General features: G+C 47.7%; 1 protein-coding gene across 1 annotated transcript in view; it reads left to right on the forward strand.

Annotated features, from left to right (window-relative positions):
• Window positions 1-19305, forward strand: part of sema4ab (sema domain, immunoglobulin domain (Ig), transmembrane domain (TM) and short cytoplasmic domain, (semaphorin) 4Ab) — a 375735-nt gene that overhangs the window by 200657 nt on the left and 155773 nt on the right. Inside the window, exons 6-8 of the mRNA XM_056298286.1 lie at window positions 223-345; window positions 514-641; window positions 781-962. Of these exons, the coding sequence (XP_056154261.1) occupies window positions 223-345; window positions 514-641; window positions 781-962 (433 nt within the window). The remainder of the gene's footprint in view (window positions 1-222; window positions 346-513; window positions 642-780; window positions 963-19305) is intronic.

Genomic DNA, 19305 nt, shown 5'->3' on the forward strand with positions numbered 1-19305 from the left:
TTGTCCAAATTAAAGCGTGAATGTGACAGTGGGGCTAGAGGTATGTTTGGAGGGGGATGAGGGGAAGGGGGCGCAAACAAGAGCTCGAAGGGAAGATGAACAGGGATCAGCCTCTATATGGCACCAGTCCATGTCTAGATGATGTAACGAAGAGATGTTCTTCTGGATGTTTGCTGGCCGATAGTAAAAGGGTGGAGAGCTGAGCAGTGTGCCTGTGTTCAGATGGAGAGCTGTACACTGGGACAGTAGCAGACTACCGGGGCAACTGGCCAGTGATTTCCAGGCACCTCAGCGAAGGCGACCATGTTGATGTGAAGCTGGACGATACTTTAGGATGGCTTGAGGGTGGGTGTCTTGTTTGTCAGCAGATAGAAATACATATAAGTAACACTTGTACGTATCAGAAAATGTTTTATAATCTGGTTAATGGTGCTGTTTTACTACATCAGAACCTGTAGTCATAGTCATGCAAAAAGTACATCTTTGGCTTAATTTGACCTTTTTCATGTATAGATCCAACTTTCATCAGTTCCAGTTTCATCCCCAGTGAGGAAAAAATATATTTTTTCTTCAGTGAACTGGGCAGAGAGTATGACTTCATTGAGGAATTTATTGTTTCTCGCGTTGCTCAGATCTGCACAGTAAGTATGAGACCATAACTGTCCCATGAAATATTTCTTACTTGTAAGCGACATTGGGTGGGTGCAGGAACTATGTTGGGTATATGAAAGTGGAACGTTGACCTGGATGGCTTGTTCTCATGTTTCTCTTGTGTTTCAGAGTGATGTTGGAGGCCAGCGGACCCTGCAGCGAAGGTGGACTACATTTGCTAAAGCTCAGCTGCTGTGTCAGTCTGACAATGAGTTGCCCTACAACGTCATTCAGGATATCATCACCCTCCCACCCCCCGAGGGGGCGCCTGTGGATGACACACTCTTTTATGGCATCTTTACCTCTCAATGGTTAGTAAACTAATTTACATGATGTACATTTTTTTTAATATTTTGAAAATGCTATCAGTCTAATTTGTATTCCAATGGAATTTTTTTATCATGGTGATGGTTGGTTTGGTTGCGATGCTTAAACACATAAACCATGGAACATGAGGTTAAGTGACTCCCACTTGTCTATGGTGGCCTCTCACTACACTTCCTGGAAATATTAGTCCCAGTTTTTTGTAAAACAGACTGGATTTTGAGATTGGCTGCTAATTAACTTGCATAACTTGCACTTCCTCCCAGTGTGGGAAGATGTCTGTTCAGACTTGCGTTTGCAACAGCCTCAGCCAGTACCAATAATGTAGTGTCTTTGTCCACATCTACGTCTAAGTTTGTGTCATTGCGTGAAGTTTTTATTTTGATTGTCAATTTCGCTTGGCTGGGAGAGCTGGCGCTGGATTGGCTGGGGGAGCTTGGTCTGCTGCGGCCGAGGAGGAGGCTGGTCTGACAGGACGCGTAAGCGGGGCAGACTTAGCTAACTGCTAGCCCAAAGCCCTGCCCTAGAGGAAACACCGAGGCGGTGTGGTGGCGGCCTCACCTAGCATCAACTGTGCAGTGTTTTTGTCTGCATCTGCATTTGTGTCGTCGTGTGGAGCGCGGGGGAGGTGTGTCGAAGGTGTCTGCCTGGAGAGCTGGCATTGGAGCGGCTGAGGGAGTCTGGTCTGCTACAGCCGATGAGCCCAAGGACCACGGCCCTGTATGGAGCTGCGCCTGAGGGGGAAACACCGAGGGTGGTCTGACAGGATGCAGAAGCGGGGCAGGCTAAGCTAACTGCTAACCCACGTAGACCGGCAGTTCCGACAGTCATCCTGGCTGGCGTTCATTCTCTGGACGGCGGAGTTTTTGGACGGTGTTGTTGGCTATTTGTGGTTTTTTTTTTTTTTTGCTTTGTTGTCTGTGTTTTTGTATGTTTTTGGTGGTGTTTTTTTTTTTAAAGTTTTTGGATATGTGTTTATGTGTTGCACTGCCGTGGGCTGGGGTTGAGAGCATTGTTCTGGCCCTAAAACTCATTCAGAATTTCGTTTATTTTGTGTATGTAGTACTTAAGATGAAATGAAAAATAAATTGTTCCTGATGGCTGGTAAAGGAAATTAAAACGTGCAGTTTGAGAGTGTTACAGAGTAGACTGGCTTGCTTTAACCTGGTCCTGATTAAAATGTCCTGAGTTGGAGGTCTCAGGTTTAAGCTGGTCCTGATTAAAATGTTCTGAGCTGTAAGTCTCAGGTTTAGAACTGTACTAACAAAATGTCACAGATTGTTTGTCTTGAGAAACATGCCACTCTGCTGAACCTTCTCCCTGGGCTTCAACGTAGCCAAATGAAGCAGTCATAGCATATCCTCATAAATAGGAAGCTCATAATACATCTAGCATCTCCTCATAAACAGGAAACTCATAGTACATCTCGCATCTCTTCATAAACAGGAAGCTCATAGTACATCTAGCATATCCTCATAAACAGGAAGCTCATACTACATCGAGCATCTCCATAAACAGGAAGCTCATAGTACATCTAGCATGTCTTCATAAACAGGAAGCTCATAGTACATCTAGCATTTCCTCATAAACAGGAAGCTCATACTATATCGAGCATCTCCATAAACAGGAAGCTCATAGTACATCTAGCATGTCTTCATAAACAGGAAGCCCACATAGTACATCGAGCATCTCTTCATAAACAGGATGCTCATAGTACATCTCGCATCTTTTCATAAACAGGAAGCTCATAGTACATCTAGCATGTCCTCATAAACAGGAAGCTCATAGTACATCTAGCATCTCCATAAACAGGAAGCTCATAGTACATCTAGCATCTTCTCTTAAACAGGAAGCTCATAGTACATCTAGCATATCTTCATAAACAGGAAGCTCATAGTACATCTAGCATATCCTCAAAACAGGAAGCTCATAGAACATCTAGCATTTCCTCATAAACAGGAAGCTCATAGTACATCGAGCAAATCCATAAACAGGAAGCTCATAGTACATCTAGCATGTCTTCATAAACAGGAAGCCCATAGTACATCGAGCATCTCTTCATAAACAGGATGCTCATAGTACATCTCACATCTTTTCATAAACAGGAAGCTCATAGTACATCTAGCATGTCCTCATGAAGAGGAAGCTCATAGTACATCTAGCATCTCCATAAACAGGAAGCTCAAAGTACATCTAGCATCTCCTCTTAAACAGGAAGCTCATAGTACATCTAGCATCTCCTCATAAACAGGAAGCTCGTAGTACATCTAGCATCTCCTCATAAACAGGAAGCTCGTCTTATATCTAGCATCTCCTCATAAACAGGAAGCTCGTAGTACATCGAGCATCTCCATAAACAGGAAGCTCATAGTACATCGAGCATCTCTTCATAAACAGGATGCTCATAGTACATCTCACATCTTTTCATAAACAGGAAGCTCATAGTACATCTAGCATGTCCTCATAAACAGGAAGCTCATAGTACATCTAGCATCTCCATAAACAGGAAGCTCAAAGTACATCTAGCATCTCCTCTTAAACAGGAAGCTCATAGTACATCTAGCATCTCCTCATAAACAGGAAGCTCGTAGTACATCTAGCATCTCCTCATAAACAGGAAGCTCGTCGTATATCTAGCATCTCCTCATAAACAGGAAGCTCGTAGTACATCGAGCATCTCCATAAACAGGAAGCTCATAGTACATCTAGCATCTCTTCATAAACAGGAGGCTCATAGTACTTCTTGCATGTCTTCATAAACAGGAAGCTCATAGTACATCTAGCATCTCTTCATAAACAGGAAGCTCATAGTACATCTAGCATCTCCTCATAAACAGGAAGCTCATAGTACATCTAGCATCTCCTCATAAACAGGAAGCTCGTAGTAGTAGTACAGTCACTTGTATCGTATGAAATGAGAAAGCCCAACGCCACTTTATTCCACATTGTGTTCGTACAATGAAATTTACCCTCTGCATTTAACTATTGTATAAGAACAAAAGGCAGCTGCAGCACATCAGGACCAACTCCAGTTCTTCTTTCCATTGCCTTGCTCAGGGGCACAGTTAGGACTATTAACCCTAACATGCATGTCTTTATGATGTACGAATTTGAGGAAAAAAATGTCAAAAACAATGCTTTCATCCAGACTAAAATGACTTTATTCTGTACTTTATCAAATTTATTTTCCTGCCCCTGGAAGAGCTGGTATCTTAATGTACTATGCACTAGCAGCAGGACTGCTGGGCTGGGGGGCTCCCGGTTCTCACGTGTGCAGAGGCTTACACATGGTTGGGATGTGCTGCATCAATGGCAAAAAGTTGTTCTGGAATATTTCGGATTTTTCAAACAAAACATATTGTGAATAAACAAAATGAGTGAAGATATGTGTGACTATACTGCTTTCAAAAAGGAAATTTATTAAATTGTTGCTCATTGTGCTATGTTGAATCCCAGTGAGACGTTTCAGCAAAGTTGGGAACTTTACACTGCTTAATATATCAGGTTTTTTGGCTAGATGATTCTGGCAACTTGTAATTACTGAGCATGGCTTGATGATTTTGGCAATTTGGGGTTACTGAGCATGGCTAGATTATTCTGTCAATTTGGGATTACTGAGCATGGCTAGATGATTCTGGCACCTTTGGATTACTGAGCATGGCTAGATGATTCTGGCACCTTTGGATTACTGAGCATGGCTAGATGATTCTGGCACCTTGGGATTACTGAGCATGGCTAGATGATTCTGTCAATTTGGGATTACTGAGCATGGCTAGATGATTCTGGCACCTTGGGATTACTGAGCATGGCTAGATGATTCTGGCAATTTGTGATTACTGAGCATGGCTAGATGATTCTGGCAATTTGTGATTACTGAGCATGGCTAGATGATTCTGGCACCTTGGGATTACTGAGCATGGCTAGATGATTCTGGCAATTTGTGATTACTGAGCATGGCTAGATGATTCTGGCAATTTGTGATTACTGAGCATGGCTAGATGATTCTGGCACCTTGTGATTACTGAGCATGGCTAGATGATTCTGGCACCTTGTGATTACTGAGCATGGCTAGATGATTCTGGCACCTTTGGATAACTGAGCATGGCTAGATGATTCTAGCACTTTGGGATTACTGAGCATGGCTAGATGATTCTGGCACCTTGGTATTACTGAGCACGGCTAGATGATTCTGGTAGGAGGGCTGAATGATGTCAGTAGTCAATGCTCATCATACAGTGACATCACATCCAGTGACAACACGTTTTTTACAGTGTTGATATTCTACACTCACCGGCCACTTTATTAGGCACACCTGTCCAACTGCTCGTTAACGCAAATTTCTAATCAGCCAATCACATGGCAGCAACTCAATGCATTTAGGCATGTAGACATGGTCAAGACGATCTGCTGCAGTTCAAACCGAGCATCAGAATGGGGAAGAAAGGTGATTTAAGTGACTTTGAACGTGGCATGGTTGTTGGTGCCAGACGGGCTGGTCTGAGTATTTCAGAAACTGCTGATCTACTGGGATTTTCACGCACAACCATCTCTAGGGTTTACAGAGAATGGTCCGAAAAAGAGAAAATATCCAGTGAGCGGCAGTTCTGTGGGCGAAAATGCCTTGTTGATGCCAGAGGTCAGAGGAGAATGGCCAGACTGGTTCGAGCTGATAGAAAGGCAACAGTAACTCAAATAACCACTCATTACAACCGATGTATGCAGAAGAGCGTCTCTGAATGCACAACACGTCGAACCTTGAGGCAGATGGGCTACAGCAGCAGAAGACCACACCGGGTGCCACTCCTGTCAGCTAAGACCAGGAAACTGAGGCTACAATTCGCACAGGCTCACCAGTATTGGACAATAGAAGATTGGAAAAACGTTGCCTGGTCTGATGAGTCTCAATTTCTGCTGCGACATTTGGATGGTAGGGTCAGAATTTGGCGTCCACAACATGAAAGCATGGATCCATCCTGCCTTGTATCAACGGTTCAGGCTGGTGGTGGTGGTGTAATGGTGTGGGGGATATTTTCTTGGCACACTTTGGGCCCCTTAGTACCAATTGAGCATTGTGTCAACACCACAGCCTACCTGAGTATTGTTGCTGACCATGTCCATCCCTTTATGACCACAGTGTTCCCATCTTCTGATGGCTACTTCCAGCAGGATGACGCGCCATGTCATAAAGCTCGAATCATCTCAGACTGGTTTCTTGAACATGACAATGAGTTCACTGTACTCAAATGGCCTCCACAGTCACCAGATCTCAATCCAATAGAGCACCTTTGGGATGTGGTGGACCGGGAGATTCGCATCATGGATGTGCAGCCGACAAATCAGCAGCAACTGCGTGATGCTATCATGTCAATGTGGAGCAAACTCTCTGAGGAATGTTTCCAGTACCTAGTTGAATCTATGCCACGAAGGCAGTTCTGAAGGCAAAAGGGGGTCCAACCCGGTACTAGCAAGGTGTACCTAATAAAGTGGCCAGTGAGTGTATGTTATCACATCCTGGACTGACCCTCCAACACTGTGGTGTTTGTCTCAATAATCAAACATTCTTCTATCTAAAGGTTTTTATTTATAAATGATTCAGGCTTCTGCAGCAAACATTTCCTGTCTCTGAGACTTCCTGTCAGTCATTATCTAGATGCATCACTCCCTGTCAGTCATTAATATTTAGATGCATCCACCCATACACTCATACACCACTGCCAGCTAGTGAACAGGTACATACCTGAACATAAATGCATATCATTACATTTCCCTTCCTCGGCAGTTTTAACTGCGTAAAGATAAAAATACATTTCTTTAAATACAATTTCTATTATATATCTTAAATCTAACAAATATGAAACATGTATTTTAGCAGTTAAAGAAAATCTAATAGGCCATCTAGTATATATTGCAAATACCAACTTAAAGCAATTTCAAATTTAAAGCAAATAATGTGTTTACAATTACCCAAGTGACCCAGCGGCCGGGGAAGGGGAGAAATCCCACATTAAACAGGCCCTGGTTAAGTGTGGTTATCCTAACTGGGCGTTTATGGGAGCCAGGAGGATGCCCAAACAGTGCACCAGCCGATCGAAGAGAGAAGGACAACAGCTGCCTAAGCATAAACCAATGGTGATCTCATATGTGGCAGGAGTGTCAGAAGAGTTGAGATGCGTATTTTCCAAACGCCACATCTCTATTGCTTTCAAACCCCAAAACACGCTGCACCAGAAGTTGGTCCACCCAAGGATCGGATCCCCCAGCACAAACAGAGCAATGTAGCGTACGCTGTTAAGCGCCAGGAGGATTGCAGTGACTTGTACATTGAGGAAACCAAACAGACGCTGGTGAAAAGGATGGCACAACACAGGAGAGCTAACACGTCAGGTCAGGACTCCACAGTCTACACCATCTACCGGCCAGTGGCCACTCTTTCAAGGATGAGGGTGTGCAAATCCTTGATAGGGAGGAATGCTGGTTTGAATGGGGACTCAAAGAGACCATCTATGTGAAGAGGGAACAGCTATCCCTGATCCGAGGTGGGGCGGGGGGGGGGTGTGCTAAGATTACATCTGTGGAGATGACAGTGGACTTCAGGCGGATTCCCCCAACACTGCCTCCCCCCACCATACACAATTATCAAAAAGGTTCACCAGAGGATGTACTGTCTCCACCAGCTCAAGAAGTTCAACCTGCCTCAGGAACTGCTGAGTCAGTTCTATACTGCAATAATCCAGTCTGTCCTCTGCACATCCACCACTGTCTGGTTTGGATCGGCCACCAAACAGGACAGGGGGTCTACAGCGGACAGTTAGGTCTGCAAAGAAAATCATTGGTTCCAACCTGGCCTCCATTCAGGACTTATACACCTCCAGACTCAGGAGATGAGCAGGCAACATCCCTGCAGACCCATCACACCCTGGTCACAACCTGTTCCAACTCCTGCCCTCTGGTAGGTGCTACAGAGTACTGTAGTCCAAAACAACCAGACATAAAAACACTTACTTTCCGCAGTCTGTCATTCAAATGAACGCTGTCAAATAAATCCAAGCATGTTGTATATACTGTACTGTACATGTTGTATATACTGTACAGTACATGTTGTATATACTGTACTGTACATGTTGTATATACTGCACTGTACATGTTGTATATACTGTACTGTACATGCTGTATATACTGTACTGTACATATCGTATATACTGCACTGTACATGCTGTATATACTGTGATGTACATGTTGTACATACTGCACTGTACATGTTGTATAAACTGCGCTGTACATGTATATACTGCACTGTACATGTTGTACATACTGCACTGTACATGTTGTATAAACTGCGCTGTACATGTATATACTGTACTGTACATGTTGTATATACTGCACTGTACATGCTGTATATACTCTACTGTACATGTTGTATATACTGCACTGTACATGCTGTATATACTGTACTGTACATGTTGTGTATACTGTGCTGTACATGTTGTATGTACTGTCTTGTACATGCTGTATATACTGTGCTTTACATGTTCTATGTACTGTACTGTACATGTTGTATATACTGTGCTGTACATGTGGTATGTACTGTGCTGTACATGTTGTATATGCTGTAATGTACATGTTGTATATACTGTGCTGTACATGTTGTATTTACTGTGCTGTACATGTTGTATGTACTGTGCTGATAATGTTGTATATACTGTGCTGTACATGTTGTATGTACTGTACTGTACATGTTGTATATACTGTGCTGTACATGTGGTATGTACTGTGCTGTACATGTTGTATATGCTGTACTGTACATGTTGTATGTACTGTACTGTACATGTTGTATATACTGTGCTGTACATGTTGTATTTACTGTGCTGTACATGTTGTATGTACTGTGCTGAACATGCTGTATATACACTGCTGTACATGTGGTATGTACTGTGCTGTACATGTTGTACTGTACATGTTGTATGTACTGTACTGTACATGTTGAATACACTGTGCTGTACATGTGGTATGTACTGTGCTGTACATGTTGTATATTATGTACTGTACATGTTGTATGTACTGTACTGTACATGTTGTATATACTGTGCTGTGAATGTGGTATGTACTGTGCTGTACATGTTGTATATGCTGTACTGTACATGTTGTATGTACTGTACTGTACATGTTGCATATACTGTACTGTGCATGTTGTATATACTGTCTTGTACATGCTGTATAAACTGCGCTGTACATGTTGTATGTACTGCACTGTACATGCTGTATATACACTGATGTACATGTTGTATATACTGTCTTGTGCATGCTGTATAAACTGTGCTGTACATGTTGTATGTACTGTACTGTACATGTTGTATATACTGTACTGTACATGTTGTATGTACTGTGCTGTACATGTTGTATATACTGCGCAGTACATGTTGTATATACTGTACTGTACATGCTGTATATACTTAGCTGTACATGCTGTATATACTGTACGGTACATGTTGTATATACTGTACTGTACATGTTGTATATACTGTGCAGTGCATGTTTTATGTACTGTACTGTACATGTTGTATGTACTGTCCTATACATGTTGTATATACTGTGCTGTACATGCTGTATATACTGTACTGTACATGTTGTATATACTGTGCTGTACATGTTGTATGTACTGTACTGTACATGTTGTATATACTGTGCTGTACATGTATGTACTGTACTGTACATGTTGTATATATTGTACTGTACATGTATGTACATTACTGTACATGCTGTATATACTGTACTGTACATTGTACGTATAGGGGAGACCGGGGCTTTTTGTCACATGGGTAAGTTGTCACATTGTTAATATTTTCACCATCAGAGGATGCTACTTAAAAGTTGAATACTAGTTTTGTGCGCCTACTTGGTCAGATGCCATATCCTGTCTGGGAAAAACAAAGCACACTGTTAGCTGAGGCTAGCACTGATATACCATTTTCACCTTCTAAAGTAAAAAAAAAAGAAGAGAACTTGACATTTTGGGTTTTTATCTACTCGTTGGCATCCTTTTCACAACGCCTCATAGACATGCTAATAAAGGTAGTAGTCAGGAAATACTGATGAAAAAACAATTTGAGAACAATAGAATATGTAGTCAGTGCGTTGTTGTGTTCTTTCGCCGTCTAGTATAGTAACTAAGATTAATATTGGCAGCACGACCGCTAGAGGTCGCTTAACTTTAAACCGTAACTATAGTAGGTCGAAATAAGCTGCTTGTACAAACGACCTGTGGGGTCGTTTTTGGTGGACAACAGTCTCAAGAGCACAGTTGAATAATGACCGAAACCAACGATCGGTTTCATATGCAAATGACCGTGGTCATAAAGTAGAGTTACAATGGCCATGTCAGAGCCCTAGAAAGACAGAGTTACGTCAACTCCGTAGACGTCAATGGGCCAATTATTTAACAGCAATGGCGGATCATGGGAGCCCCGGATAGTTCCAAACAGTGCGACCCGGGGCAATAGGGTTCCTATGGCGAAGGTCTGTTTCTCGCATTAATCAAAGGTTAATTTACAGGTAAGAAGCTACAGTTGACATTTTAATGATGACCATTTTACAAGCACGTTTGAATCAAATTAACGATGTAATTTAAAGCGTGATAGAGCGTCAATTTCAAACAAAATATTAGTTTTAATGTTCCTACACATGCGCATAGAATATGTATCCCGTTGGAATATATATATATCTATATATAGAAATGTAAAAATCTGAAAATATTGGTTAGTATTGTATTTAGAAATCACGTCAGGACACAGCGCTGTCGCTCGACACAACCTCTACGTTGCTTTCTTTATTTAGACTGACACAGCATCACAGGCAGACCCGATCAAACAACCCAGAGCCCGCAGACATCACCAATCGATCCCAGCACAATAGAACAGCACCAAATCAAATGCAGCACTGTCGATGTGTGCAGACATAACATCCCCCCCCCCCGCGGCCTGTGGCTGGGCAGGCCGAGGTGGGGAGGGAGAAGGCAGGGGAAGCTGAGGCCCAGGAATGTCTGGGGCCCGTGTAGGAGCTGCATGAAGCCCTGGGGCGTCTCGCCATGCTGAGGGAATGGCTAAGGTTGTGTCACCAGCTGTGTGTGGCGGAGCTGACACCTTCCGTAGATGACTGGAGTGCCACCGAGTGCCATCGCTGAGGAGGTAGGTGGCTGGGCCCAGCTGACGGGTGACTTGGAGAGGAGAGGACCAGTATGAAGCCATTTTATTGTTCCTGTGGGGCCTGCGGACCCTGACCCAGTCTTGACACATTGATATCTGGCACCCTGGTTCGTTTTGACAGGTCAAACCGTTGCATCATCCGCGTCTGCTGACGAGTCACTGAGGCTCTGACCCCAGGGGGAGGTGCCTTGGGTGTGGAGGGGCGGAGCCTGTCAAGGGGCATGCACAGTTCCCGGCCTAGCATGAGAGAGGCTGGGGAGACGCCTGTGGTCAAGTGTGGCCCGATAGTGCAGCAGAGTGTGACGGATGGCCTGCGTGAAAGAGCACCCTTGGGCCATGTGTGCTCTGAGGCCGTTCTTCAGTGACTGGTGAAAACGTTCAATGCCGCCATTGGCCTTGGGGTTGGTAGTACGCAGTGCGTATATGACGGATGCCCTTGTTTTCGAGATAAGCAGTGAACTCAGCAGAGACCAGCTGAGGGCCGTTGTCAGTGGTGATGGTCTTTGGGAGGCCCCAGTGAGAGGAGAGTCCAGGAAGTCGATGATGATCTGTGAGGTCACAGTGCCGGAAGTGGTGAGTTCAGGCCATTTTGAGTGTAGATCGTAGGCGACCACCATGAAGTGTTGGTGGTGGGGAACTCCATGGATCTCACCACAGATGTCCAACTGCAGGTATTCCCAGGGCTGAGAGGGCCAGGCGAGAGGTTGCAGGGGTGGGGGAGCCTGGTGGCCAGTCTTGCCACTCACAAGGCAGGCAGAACAGTCCTTTACCAGAGCCTCAATATCTCTGTCTATCCCCGGCCACCACACCAGGTCTCGGCAGCGCTGTTTCAGTTTCACAATGCCCAGGTGGCCTTCATGCGCTATATTCAAAACACGCGCACGGAGAGCAGCTGGGACCACTGTGCAAAACCCACATGCCACGCAGGTGTCGTTCCAGCAGGAGAGCTCCTGTCTGACTCGGGCGAACGCAGCCAGCTCCTCTGGGACCTTGTGAGGCCAGCCGTTCTGGATGTAGGTGCGGAGCTGGGAGAGGACAGGGTCCTGTTCGGAGGCTGCCCTCAGCTTCTGCAGAGAGACAGTGGCCTGAAGGGGTGTGTGTAGCATTTGGACAATGTCCTTTTCCACACAGTCAGTGTCCGTCTGTGGAGCTGGGGTGGAGACAGAGCGAGAGAGCAGGTCGGCGACAACATTGTCTCTGCCTGGGGTGAACTGCAGGCTGAAGTTGTACTGGCGGAGGCAGTCAGACCAGCGGTGCAGCCTCAGGGGTTTGTGACCTGTCCCAGATGTGGACAGCAGCGCTGTCAGGGCCTGGTGATCTGTCCTGAGGGTGAAGGAGCGGTCATAGACGTAGAGGTGCCACCTTTCACAAGCCCAGATACAGGCTAATGCCTCACGCTCACCCACGGAGTACCGCTGCTCGGTCAGGTTGAGGGCACAGGGGGCAAAGGTGATGGGCTTCTCCACACTGTTCTGGGTTTGAGACAGCACAGCCCCTATCGCTGTGACTGATGCATCACAGGTCACAAAGGTGGAGCTGGAGATGTCGAAGTGAGCCAACACTGGTGGTGAAGTCAGTTGAGTCTTGAGATCACGCACAGCGTCACTGCATGCCTTTGACCACACCCATGGCTCGTCCTTACGCAGCAGCTGGCGCAGGGGGGCTGTGGTCGCAGAGTACTGGGGAAGAAACCTCAGGTAGTAACTTGTCATACCCAGGAAGGAGGCGAGCTGGGCGGCCGAGCTAGGCTCAGGGATGGCGTGAATGGCGTCCACGTTGGATTGTAGTGGAGTTACGCCGCTCGCTGACAGCCGGAACCCCACGAACTCGATGGTTGGCACAGAGAGGACACATTTCTCAGCATTGAGAGTTAGCTTGTGCTTGGACAGGGCTGCGAAGACCATGTTGAGGCGCTTGTCATGGATTTCACTGGTGGGCCCGTGTACCACTATATCGTCCAGATAAATGGCCACGCCCAGTATGCCAGCCAGCACGGTAACCATGATTTTCTGGAAGCAGCTAGGGGCGGAGCTGAGACCGAAAGGCATCCTTGTGTAGCGAAACACTCCTGCATGTGTCACAAAGGCTGTGAGGTTTTGGCTGCTGGGGTGGAGGGGCACCTGTAAGTACCCCTGTCTGAGGTCGAGCTTGGAGAACACCTCAGAGCCATAGAACTGAGCAGTGAGTTCTTCTGAGGTGGGCGGTGGATACTTATCAGGGACCACTGCCTTATTTACTGCACGTAGAGCGACGCAGACACGCAGCCCCCCCGACTTCTTCTTAGCCACCACGAGGTTTGAGACCCAAGGTGACGCGTCCACCGGTTCAATTATGCCAGCTTCCAGCAGTTGTTGCAGCTCGGCGGAGACCCCCATCATGGAGAGCCAACGGGATGCGGTGCAGTGGTTGGATGACAGATTTCACAGCAGGGTTGAGGAGAGGTTGATGGGCGAAGGCGGAGAGGCAGCCCAGCCCCATAAACAGCGATGGCCACTTCTGCTGCCAAGGCGTGGCAACAGTCAGGATTGCTGCCCCCCCCCCCCCGTATCTAAGAGGGAGAACCCCAGAGCGGAGAACAGGTCCAGGCCCATCAGGTTGGCCCCATGGCGTGCCACATGAAAAACTGCATGGGGCACCAGCTTGGTTCCATAGCGGACAGTCACTTGGAGAGAGCCAACCAGATCGATTTTGGAGTCACCATACCCACAGAGGACAGCTGAGGGTGCGGACAGTGGCAGTGAACCGAAAAATTGACTGTATGTATCCACATTCAGGAGAGACACACCTGCACCGGTGTCCAACAGCAGGGGAATGCACACATCATTAATGTTGACTGTGCATGATTTGAATGACACTGGCCCAGAGCTCACATTGTGAATGATGGCGGTTGAAGACTGGGGGGGGGGGGGGGGTGGCCCTCTGACCCAGCCGGGGAAGATCGACAGACGCTGGCAAAGTGATTTTGCTTACCGCAGCTACGGCATGTCTGGCCACGGGCAGGGCAGTTCTGAGCCCTTGAAGCATGAGCCCGAGATCCACAGTTACCACAGGACTGTTGAGGGCGGGGCCGAGAACGCTGTCGTTAAAGTTGCAGGACGTCTCAGTGGAGTCGACGCCCGCCTCGCTCTGGCTGGGTTGCGTCCCGAGGGGCAGCCGTGAGTAGAGGGCGGAGTCGTTGGCAGCTTGACTGGAGGTGGCCACTTGCCGTGTATTTAGCATAGCAGCACACTCAGCTGCTCCCTCAACCTGTAGTGAGATGGTAATTGCTCTGGACAGCAGCAGATCGTCTTTTTCAAGCAGGAGAGTCTCACGCACCTTTGCGTTGTTGGTGTGTTCGATTAGCTGGTCGCGAACCATCTCGTCCCTAAGCGCGCCAAGCTTGCTAGCTAGCCCTGGCAAATTAGCTACATACTGCCGCACAGACTCACCAGGCAGTCGGTGTCGCTGACGGAATATAAACCGCCGAAGGAGGGCACTCTGTGGAGCAGCGAAATGGGTGCTCATAAGTCCCACAGCTTCGTCAAAGCTTGTGACGTTCCCCAGAGTCCCGAGCACACGATGACCCTCTGCTCCCAAGCAGTGTAGCAACAGAGCCGTCTTCCTAGCCTGGCTCACGTCGTCGAGCCCTGAGGCGATGATGTAATTTTCAAAACTATGTAGCCAGCGAGTCCATGGTACCGGAGGCTCGCCAGGTAATGCCAGGAAGGGGGCAGGTGGTGGGAGAGAGATATCAGCGATCCTCGTCGCCAATATTGTATTTAGAAATCACGTCAGGACACAGCGCTGTCGCTCGACACAACCTCTACGTTGCATTCTTCAGACTCACACAGCATCACAGGCAGACCCGATCAAACAACCCAGAGCGCGCAGGCATCACCAATCGATCCCAGCATAATAGAACAGCACCAAATCAAATGCAGCACTGTCGATGTGTGCAGACATAACAGTTAGTAGTTACCAGAAATCGCGGCTAAGCAGTTCATTTAAACGACCCGCCAAGCTTCGTATGGAACTATTCGGCGGCTACATGAACCACGTGACCCTCTCGCCTTCTGACCCCTCATTGGCGTAACTCTCTCTTTCTAGGGCTCTGGGCCATGTGTACTATTCCCAGAGTACCGGGGAATAGTTGCCGTGACGGCGTTATAAGGTGGTGACAAATCAGAATCATGGTTATTGGCCATGGAGGTTTGTTTGCACAGACATGGAATGTGACTCTCTCGGTGCACTTAACATAGAATAACAACACCACAACACAACAATCTTCACATACGTATATGCACAAGGACTGACTTATACGGGAGAAAGAAGAGGTGATAAAGTGCAGTGGTGCAGAGAATATAGTAGCAGAGATGCTGAAATACTAGATGTCATCAGGTTCTTGCAGACATGCCTGGGGTAGATGACATGATAGAGTGTACCAGTAGGGGAGACCGGGGCATCTTGTCACACATCTCACACTCTTTTATATATCTTGGTATATATACATCATATTGTTAGATATTGCATACCAAAGGAAAGAACTAAGTCTGACGCATATATTAGGCCTCTTCAGCAGCCCATAAACTGTTCTGTCCAAAGGCTGCAGCCTATGTTAGCAGTGGGGTAGGAAGGAGAGCATAATTATGCCATTTTATTTGGCAAAATGTAGTCCATCATTGGAAAGATGGGTGCTGTGGTTATCCAGAAGGAGTAAGCATGGCTCTTCCTTTGAACACTTGACAAGTTCAGCAAAATGTATTTATTCATTTATTTTTTTATTTTATTTTATTTTATTACTTTAATAATCCCCGTGGGGAAAATCTTCCTCTGCATTTAACCTATCTTAGCTGCGTAGGCGAAAAGTTTGTGTGGCATACCTCCTGCCGCCGGTAGGGGCACTAAATTAGGAAACGCTCCTGTGGGACGTATTAGAAGGGTGTACGACCTATACCCTGGAGGACTTGTAGTTTCTCCGACCAAACGTTTTGTCCCGATGAACTTATTCAACTTTCAGGGATTCATTGCTTTATTGTTGTGGATGTAACATCGGTATATAATATAGTATGTATACTAGGTATGTAGTTGTGAGGTGAATATATAGTGTACGCTTCTTTATACGTCTCGTACATGAGACACTATAGTGAAATACAGTGGGAATATATAGCATTGTATACGGGCATGATGGGTTGTGGAGTTGTCGTGTGGTATATGGGATAGTATATGGGCAATATAGTATACGTATAAGCATTATGATAGGATATATGGCCATAGGTTTTTGATTACTCAGCCATAACACAATTCTGTATAGTATCGACATACCTGTTGTGCATACATCCTTGCCTCCAGTGTCCTGTTGTTGTTCCATTAATTTCTTCTGTTTTTTCTTTTTTGTTTGTTGTTTTGTTTTGTTTACTTCTTCTTTTTTGTGTGTAAGTGATGTCTGCAAGTGTTGGAAGCTGCAGTGTACTGGAGTCAAATTCCTCATGTGCATAGGCACACTTGGCCACTAAAGTTGATTCTGATTCTTATTCTGATTCTGAGTAACATAAATGCATATCATTACAAGCACACGGAAATCACAAAAAGCAGGTGTTTTCTTTTTTGGTCAGAAAACAAAACAAAGCCCCAGCTCCGGTTCTCGGGCCCGCTCATAGAGAGCCCAAGCTAACCCCCCGAAGTCCTATGAGGGTGAGTTCGAGCTCTGCCGTGGTTTCTTAGTCCAGTGCGAGCTGGTATTCCGCCACCAGCCCAGCCGTTACACCTCAGACGGCGCTAAGGTCGCCTTTATTGTGTCCCTGCTTACGGGTAAGGCTCTCAGATGGGCCACGGCTGCCCTAGACCAGAAACCCGCCCTATCTTCTGATCATGCAGCCTTTTTCAGGGAATTCAAGAGTGTGTTCGATCACCCCATTGGTGGCTGTGACGCCACCGCCCGTCTCCACACCATCAAACAGGGCTCTCGTTCGGTGGCCGAATACACCGTCGATTTCCGAGTCCTGGCCGTAGAATGCTGTTGGAATGACGAGGCCCTGCTGAGTGCATACAGGTGGGCTTAAGCGAGGAGGTCAAGGATGGACTTTTTAGAGACTGGCCGGCGACCTGCAATGAGTTAATCGGCCTGGCTCTGAATATGGACCAACGCCTCCAGGCAAGGCGAGACGAATGCGCTCGAGCTCAGCGCCAGTCCCTCACCCCTCCCCGGGCTACCCCCCAGTCGCCTCGTCCCCTCCGGGGTCCCCAGCCAGCACCAGAAGCTCCGCCCACTCCCTCGCCACGACCACCTGAGCCTGGGGTGGAGCCCATGGAGGTGGCTCGGTCACGCCTCACCGGGGCTGAGCGCGAACAGCGCATGCGAGGCCGGCTCTGTTTGTACTGTGGGCAGGGTGGACACTTGATTCGGGACTGTACCACACGCCCAAAAGGCCGAGCTTACTAGGGGAGGGGCTACTAGTACGCTGCATGACTCTGCCCCAGAACAAGCCTTCCCCATCTCCTTTATTCCCTGCGTCTCTCGCCTGGGGTCAGCAGTCTCTGCCTATCGGCGCCTTCATCGACCCTGGAGCCGACGGGAGTTTCATTGACGGGGCCCTAGCTCGGCAGGCTGGCATCAGTCTCACCCTGCTGGAGACCCCTATTGAGAACCGCTCGCTGGATGGACGCGCTCTCTGTCTCATCACCCACACTACTGAGCCTCTCAAGCTAACTGTCTCAGGCAACCATGTTGAGACAATCCGACTCCTTGTGTTCACTGCTCCCTCCTCACCACTGGTTCTCGGGAGGCCTTGGTTGCAGAGGCATGACCACAACATCACCTGGTCCTCCACTCGGATCATCGGGTGGAGTGTTGCGTGCCACACAAACTGCCTCTGCTCTGCCTCCTATCCTCCTAAGGCTGAGCCTCCTCCTCCAGACCTCTCCGACGTGCCTGAGGTTTATCATGACCTTGCGGCTGCCTTCAGCAAGACCGAGGTGCTCTCTCTCCCTCCACACCGCCCTACAACTGCGCTATTGAGCTCCTCCCTGGTGCCCGCACTCCACCCGGGAGGCTGCATAACATCACTCTTCCTGAGAAGAAGGCCATGCAGGAGTACACCACCGACTCACTCGCCTCCGGGATCATTCGCCCCTCCGACTCCCCAATGGCAGCCGGATTCTTCCTTGTTGGTAAGAAGGATGGCACGCTCCGCCCCTGTATTGATTACAGACAACTTAATGACATCACGGTTAAGAACCACTATCCATTACCCCTCATGAGCGCCACGTTTGAACCCCTCTCTGCTGCCACCATTTTTACCAAGCTTGATTTACGCAGTGCTTACCATCTCATCCGCATCAGAGAAGGAGACGAGTGGAAGACTGCTTTCAATACGCATCTGGGACATTTCGAGTACTTAGTTATGCCTTTCGGCCTCACAAACGCCCCTGCAGTTTTCCAGACCCTTGTTAATGACGTGCTCCGGGACATGATCAATGTTTTTGTTGTGGTTTATTTGGACGACATCCTAGTTTTTTCCCGCTCTCTCAACGAACACATCCAACACGTTCGCCTGGTGTTGCAGCGCCTTCTGGAGAACCGCCTGTTTGTCAAGGTGGAGAAGTGCGCTTTTCACACCCCCTCACTGGAGTTCCTTGGCCACATTGTGGAGGCGGGGCGCATTCGGACCGACCCTAAGAAGGTCGAGGCAGTGTTGGAGTGGCCCAGACCCCAGAACCGGACAGAGCTGCAACGCTTCCTGGGTTTTGCGGGTTTCTACAGGAGGTTCATCAAGGACTACAGTCGTATCGCCGCGCCCCTCTCAGCCCTCACCTCCACCCTCCGCCAGTTTGACTGGACCCCGGAGGATCAGACCGCCTTTACAGACATCAAGAGGAGGTTCTCCGAGGCCCCGGTGCTTGCCCACCCGGATCCTACCCGCCAGTTCGTGGTGAAGGTGGACGCCTCTGACTCTGGGTTGGGGGTGGTCCTCTCACAACGCTCAGCAGAGGATCCCTGCACCCGTGCGCCTTTTTCTCCCGGCGCCTCACACCAGCTGAGCGCAACTGACGTCGGCGACCGGGAGCTGCTGGCCGTCCACGCCGCCCTGGCAGAATGGAGACACTGGCTCGAGGGGGCGGAGCATCCCTTCCTGGTGTGGTCAGACCACAGGAA

The sequence above is a fragment of the Lampris incognitus genome, chromosome 18 (genome assembly GCF_029633865.1).
Source record: "Lampris incognitus isolate fLamInc1 chromosome 18, fLamInc1.hap2, whole genome shotgun sequence".
Taxonomy (NCBI): domain Eukaryota; kingdom Metazoa; phylum Chordata; class Actinopteri; order Lampriformes; family Lampridae; genus Lampris; species Lampris incognitus.